Genomic DNA, 6,654 nt, shown 5'->3' with positions numbered 1-6,654 from the left:
GGGGGTGGCTGATATCAGATGGGCGGGTCTAACCTTTCAGCGAACGCCCACAGTGCGTTGTGAGTGATGCGCAAGGGCAGCGAAACCCAGGAAGATGAGGGAAAAAAAAAAATGCAAAACCACAGCCCAAGCATCTTGGTGTGATTCGCTGTTAGAATCCCACCCTGCCGGGTTTCTCTCCCCCAGCACAGACAGGTCATCGTCACTGTTGCGGTGCTGGCGGGGCCGCCTATATCATTACGAGCCCTATGAATTGAATCAGTGGCATATCTCACGGCCACCTTAGCATGTCCCTAATTGGCAGGCGTGGTGTCTCCCATATCATCAGCGTTATCACTCCCTCCCGCCGACATTGGCGTGCAGACGGAACAGCCTCGACGTAAAGAAGAACATGACTGGACAGCATCAACGCAGCCCGGCTCAGGGGACAGGCGACGGCATCGGACTGTGGCCGTCAAGGACTCGCCTTGCGTGTTTGTACGAATCGAGGAGTGGAAAGCGTGATCCCAGCGGTCGTTTGGTGCTGTGCGCTTGATGCTGTGCGTTTGATGCGGTGCCGCCTGCCTGCTCCTAGACCCAACCTCCAACGGCATCTGAGCTACGTGGTGTGCGTGTGTGCGTGTGTGCGTGGGAGGGATGCCGTGCAGCCGATCGCCCTTCCGTGCTTGGGCCGGTCGGCAATGGCGTTTGCGGTCGAGTAGCCATGCCTGTCGGGATCCGAGGCCATTGGACAGAAGCTGCTTCCCGAAAGAGCCTCGTTTAAGGGTCTGGTTGCATTGGCCGCGGCGGCCAATGGGTGCCTCCCGGGACTTGGGTTGGGCAGCTCCTGCTCTCCGGTTGCGAGTGCACGTTTGCTGGTGCGGTGCTGACTGCAGGTTCGCTCGCAACAACAGCCTCAAGCGGTGCACAAGGCGCTGTTGGCTCCATTTCATGGTGGGCCCCGCCCGCATGAGATCGACGCCTTTTATTCATGCCCTTTTTTTTTTTTTTTTTTTTTTTCGGACTCCCCTTGCTTTCCTTTCCCCGCCCAATACGACGATCGAAACGAAAAGGCAAGCAAGCTTACCCGGTTGTGATCATTATTCTCCTTCAGGACAAACAAGAAGGGTGGCTGCATGCATCCGCATGTCAAAGAAGCAGACGGACGCTGGCCAACCTGAGCTAAATGGACACGCCGGCAAGGACGAAAGGCGGTGCGACCTGCAAAATGGACGTTGAGAGGCAGGAACCCGGATAGGCAGCAATCATTCCAAGGGAAGGTCTTTCCCAATCCATCATGTACCTGGGGTCCGGTACTTGGTGGTCACGTCTTCCCTGGTGTTGACCGGCGGTCCAAGGCTTTTTCCCCTTTGTGCTCCTTTTGGCAGGAAAAGGAAGGGCCTGCCCGGAAAATGCAACAAGCGGGAACACAAGCCTTCAAAGACAGCAAGAACGAACCAGGTTACAGAAGCTAGATTGGTCCTGGGACCAGCCACCCAAACAGGAGCACATCACTGCGCCGTCAAGGGTGAGACAACCCTCCGGGTCAGGGTAGAGGAGCCGAATGCGCACGCTGCCGCTGTGCTGGGCCCGTTTTTATTTGTCTCTCGCCGTAGTAGTTTGTGATATCTGACCAACTGGATGTGATGGCCCGCCGTTGAGAACTGGGCAGCACAGGTACAGGGGTCTGCCCAGGCTGGGTTTTAGGCCTGGTTCCACTGTAGCCCGCTCCCTAGTGGTCACGATTAGTCGACTCCTGGACTTGGTGAGTAGTTTTGCTGGGGCGGTAGACGTTCCAAAGTCAATGCGCGCTGGTTGGTGTTATCTTGCTTTTTTTTTTCTTTTTTTTCGCTTCGTCTCCCTTTCCCCCCATCACGGCGGACACTCTAGCCCGCAAAGAGCAAAGCAACGACGGCAGCACTCCTCTTTCAATGTCTGTGTCGCTCGCCGGTCGGCTCCACGCCAAGAAATCGGGTCTCGGAGGCTGACCGGTTGCGTCAGAACCATCTCGACATGGGCCGATGAAAGTGAGCAGAGCGAAGAGACAACGGGGTACGGTGAGGCCGCCTCTGAACTTGTCCACCGAAACAACATCGTCCAGAGATACCGTGAGAACAACAGGGAAACCTCCCGCCGCCAGCCGGGCCCGCACGGCATCTAGACCTACGAGAGCTGGTGCTGCACTCGGACAGAGATCAGCCAGCCGGCTCTCGTGCCACCGTCGCTCTGCCTGTTTGGTCGGGCAGCAGTCCCGCCTTGCCCTGGGCAGAGTGCCAGCTAGCCTCTACCCACCGGACGGTCACACTTAGGTGCCAAACCAACCGCTTGACAGGTAGACACGCACCTGCATTCTGTGCTACCTGCCATCCACCGGCACAGGGGGCTAGCTGCCCCGGTGGCGGCCCAGCGCTGTCCACACGGCAGGTCGTGGCGAGGCAGAGACGGTCCAGTGGACTAAAATGATGGCTCGGTCGAAATGCATGCGGGAGACGACAGAAGTCTGATGCGCAATAGAAATCACCGGCGAGCTGCGTTTGCCGGGCCTACAAGCTCTTTGGCCTAGCTTTGGCCTAGCCTTGGCCTAGCTTTGGCGGACCAGCGTGTCCGGTCGTGGCCCTAAAAAGGCCCAAGCTGGGATAATTTGGCCCCTCCTCATTCGGCATTAGGACGGCAGTAGCCTCGTCGGTGGAGTCGTTTTGATCTGGGCGTCAGTATCTCTTTTCATCCCGTGTGTCTTGATGCCTTTGCTTTTCACCCCTCATGCCCTTTTCATCCCGAAACCCCCTTATACATCAGCCCTGGCTGGTGGGAAAGCAAGAAATCTCGTGTGGCCCGCTGTTTGAATGGCTACTGGGCCTCGGCGCTTGTGGCGTGCCGGCGCATGATGATGGGCGAATGACGGCTTTATCCCCGGCATTAGATGACAGCCCCGATTTGCGAGCCTCTCTTATCTGCAAGTGTTATAGCTTTTACACCCTTGCCCTCTCGGAGATTTTTCTGTTGGCTCCTTTTTTAAGGACGCCACACGTCTCACTCCAACCTAGCCATCCAATCCTCAGCCGCTCTGCACCCTCCATCGACTACACGTGTACCAAGTGTGGAGATGGACGCCCGCTTGATCGCGTTCATGTCGTCTTGCCCTCCTCGCCATGGCAGCCACGTACGTTCTGTTGACGCAGTGACACCCGGATACAGAGCCGGAGGAGCGAGCGACAGGAAATCAGTGCCTAGATTCAGGCTCTGACAGGTCCGTCGCACCAAGATATCGCACCGTCGATCGTTGTCTTTGACCATTTTATCACATCCCAATGTTGCCACTGGCGAACTCGTTCAGGGCTCATTCCGATCCGGCCTATCATGCGCCGCTCCTGTCCGAGAGCAAGAGAGTCGGAGCGGAGAAAGCTGCTGATGTCTAAGGGTTCGGGAGACACACCCCTTGCCAGCGCACGTCGATGGGCGCAAAGGCTCATGGTGTCTTGTTCTATTGGCCTCCTTTAGTTTCCGTCTCCAACGATTGTTATGACCAGCGGGGATGCTTTGCGCACCTTGTGCCTCTGGCGGATTCGCAAGTCTCGCCGAGCTAGCCTAGCTGCACTTGCTTCACGTCGGCTCGACAGGCGCCTGGGGGTTTCTGGTGTTTCTAGTGGCGTTGCCCGCCCCTAGCGAGAAGCTTCGTGACGCTAACCAGCCCGTCGCATTTGGTGGTCGTCTTTCGCTCTGTCTAGACCCCTTTCAACGCTGCCGGATAAGCCCACCCAGCCCGTTGGCCGCTGGGCCTACTCAAACTCGCAAGCATTCCCCTATCGTATTATCACTATGCATTCGCAAATCCCGTGCGTTGGGATATAAGCTCATCTCGCTGAGACAGCGGCCCGTATGGTAAGATGGTGCGCGCCATGCGTTGTGGCGCGAGAGGATCCTTCCCCAGGTCCCCGACGAATCAATGTGGTGACATGAACATTCGGGCTAACTGACCACTTACCCACCAAGGGACACCTGATATCCTAGGGCACCGAGGCCAGGCCATCAGATGTTCTGCTAGTCAGACCTAAAGAAACAGCCATGAGAGCTTTCAGTTTCACCTTTCTCCTTTTACGTAAGCCTGTCCGAGACCTTTTTCTTCCTTTTTCTTTTCTTTTTTTCTGTTGCTGCTTGTGTTTACTTGGCGATGTCGCCTCGCAAAGAAGGAGCCCAAGAGACCGGAGCTTGGCCCGCTGTGTCTATGCCGCCAGCCTAGCCAACACGACCGTCAGACCTCTTTTCTCTTGCTCTCCTCGCTAACAATATGTCGACTGAGCGTTGCTTCCCAGAGTATCCGAGTGTAACCTGAGCCGCCCGGTTTGCGTCCTGCAGCCAAGCTTTGATACCAGGCTGGCTGGCGCTGCTGGCGGGCACCGACGCTACTGGAGCCAGGATTTGGTTGCAGCTGGGACGGCACGCTGGCAGGGGCTCCCTGGAACCCCGAGGTTGGCACGGCTTCTGGCCAATCGTTGGCCTTTCCCCTGATGACAGACAACATCATGGAAGGTTTTGGATGCGTAAGACAGCCGCTCACACTTGTCTAGCCGCGTCCCTAGCTGTGATCCTGGTGTTGGTCTTCGCAACAGAGAAGGACTCTGGGAATAAGGTTTCCTGGTAAAGGGAATAGGTTTCCTGGTAAAGGGAATAAAGTTTCCCAGTAAAGGGAGGGCATCCTGCATGGCCAGTTCAGCTCCTAGCTCCTGACTCGCCAGCATCCCAGGAGATGGCAGACGCGGTGGCGGTACTACAAGTCTTGACGCGTAGCGCGCGGCAACCGCCGATGGGTGGTCGCTGGCGACACACAAGCCTTATCACACGCATGTGTGCCAAGCTATCGCCCAAGGCAGTCCGCCAGCTACTTCTTCTTTTTTCTTCTTTCTCTCTATCACTGCCCACCTTTTTTCGACACTCTGCCTACTGGCGCATTAGACTGGCTATCGTGTCGGAACTTTCTAGGCATGAGACACGCCAGACAAGCACATGATTCAGGCCAGGCAGTCACACAAAGGAGCAGCGTCAGCACGGCCCTCATTGATTGGGCCTGAGGGACTGCCCGGAGGCTGCTGAGTTCAGACAATCGCCATTTGCTCCCCTGTCCGAGGTCGTCACCCGGGGGTCTGCTCCGACGAAATAGGAGACACGCGGTTCGGCGGTATACCTATGTTGGAGTTGATCATCCTCCGAACCCGGCGTGTCCTAGGCATGCCTAGATATGTGTACACAGCCTTGGCCCCCCGGCGACTGCCGGACCAGGCACCCCCCTCCCCTTGTCTGAACTGGAGCCTCCTCCTCCTGCACTAACAAAGGCAAGGTGATCGAGGCCGCGCCTGCTCGGGCCGGCTGTCTGAGACTAAAAAGAACCCAGCCGCTCGCCGGCTAAACTGCCCCACGGTCCGCTCGGTAACGCCCAGTGCTTGCCTGTTTGCTTTCCCTAAGCGTCGTGTGCCGTGCGCCGTCGCCGAGGCAGAAAAGCCCAACCCTGGTATTTTCCCCCGGTCGTGGGAGGGCGTGCGCAAGAGTGGTCCCCAAGGACCAAGGCGGGAAGATGGGTGGCACGGACCACGCACTCTGCATATGCTCGTTGATGCACGCCCGTCCCTGGCCAGACCCGACGTGACCGATCCTCTCCCCCCAGCTCGACGAGGTGACGACGAGGGAGCAAGCACATTACCAGGGGCTTCGTCCCGCACCAGAGGCGCGGCTGAGGGCCCGTTCTCGGCCGCCTCTTGGCCTGGCCTCTGCCGTCGAGTCCTTGCCCGGGGCCGTTCCGCTCGCAGGGGCCGTTATGCCCGTAAATCATCCCTAATGGAGATATAATACGCCACATATACCAGTCCTAGGAAGCAATCGGCATTGCCTTTGTCGTGGCCCAAGCACTTTTGCCGAACGGGATCGTGTGATAGGATATGTCACAAGAGCGGAAGCGCCTCGGCGGAGCAAACGATAGCCTCGATCCGCAAAAACCCAGAGAAGGCCCTAGTGATAACCTCGTACGGGTTTTTTCTTCTGTCGGTGTCTAGTGATCCTTACTCGCCCCCGCCTTAGCACAGGAGCTCTATCGGCTAGGCTCTTTTTAGCACGATAAGATCGCCGATATCAACCACCGGTTGGTGATACCCAGACCCCTCCCTCATCAGGAGATAAGCTCCAGAGATTCAATCCTATTTCGGCGGCCGGATGCCTAGCGGCACTCTCAAGGGGGATAGTTCAGCATCACTATCAGCCCCCACGCCCCATGGGGACTCCGCGCCCAACCCATCGATGCTGAAGCTTTGGGCCCAAACAGTCAACGTCTCTCAACGCCACACCCCTTCCACCCCATGCATGGCACGCCCACGCCCACGCCGATAGTGCAGGGCTGCTGGGCCTTTGCATGTCCAGCCCCGCACATGGCGGCGGCGGCCAAGCATTAGGTTAGGTGAGGCGATCCAAACCAGATAATGGCCCTAATAAAAATCAGAAAAAAAAAAAAAGCAACGGGAAGATTATTGACGGGAGAGAGAGGCTAGCTGTATACAAGGGCTCCCCCGCAGAGGAGACGGAGGGGGAAGAGGCGGCGTTGTCTCGGCTGATCCCCTTGATCGCTTCCTGGTCCCCTCCCTTCCCAGCACACTCCGCGGGGAGCGAGGCTAGCGCGTGGCGGATGGTGCTCCC

The 6,654-nt window shown here is 57.6% G+C and overlaps 2 protein-coding genes across 2 annotated transcripts; both read right to left on the bottom strand.

Annotated features, from left to right (window-relative positions):
• Nucleotides 1–293: 293 nt before the first annotated feature.
• GGTG_14124 (hypothetical protein) lies at nucleotides 294–932 on the bottom strand (the record flags this gene model as incomplete). Its single annotated transcript, XM_009232052.1, has 1 exon — nucleotides 294–932. One exon carries the CDS (start codon nucleotides 930–932, stop codon nucleotides 294–296), a length of 639 nt encoding a protein of 212 aa, XP_009230316.1.
• Nucleotides 933–4,228: 3,296 nt separating this feature from the next.
• On the bottom strand, nucleotides 4,229–4,501 carry GGTG_14123 (hypothetical protein; the record flags this gene model as incomplete). Its single annotated transcript, XM_009232051.1, has 1 exon — nucleotides 4,229–4,501. One exon carries the CDS (start codon nucleotides 4,499–4,501, stop codon nucleotides 4,229–4,231), a length of 273 nt encoding a protein of 90 aa, XP_009230315.1.
• Between the last annotated feature and the right edge of the window lie 2,153 nt (nucleotides 4,502–6,654).

Source organism: Gaeumannomyces tritici (genome assembly GCF_000145635.1).
Source record: "Gaeumannomyces tritici R3-111a-1 unplaced genomic scaffold supercont2.145, whole genome shotgun sequence".
Lineage (NCBI taxonomy): Eukaryota > Fungi > Ascomycota > Sordariomycetes > Magnaporthales > Magnaporthaceae > Gaeumannomyces > Gaeumannomyces tritici.
This window is presented reverse-complemented; position numbering and strand designations above follow the sequence as displayed.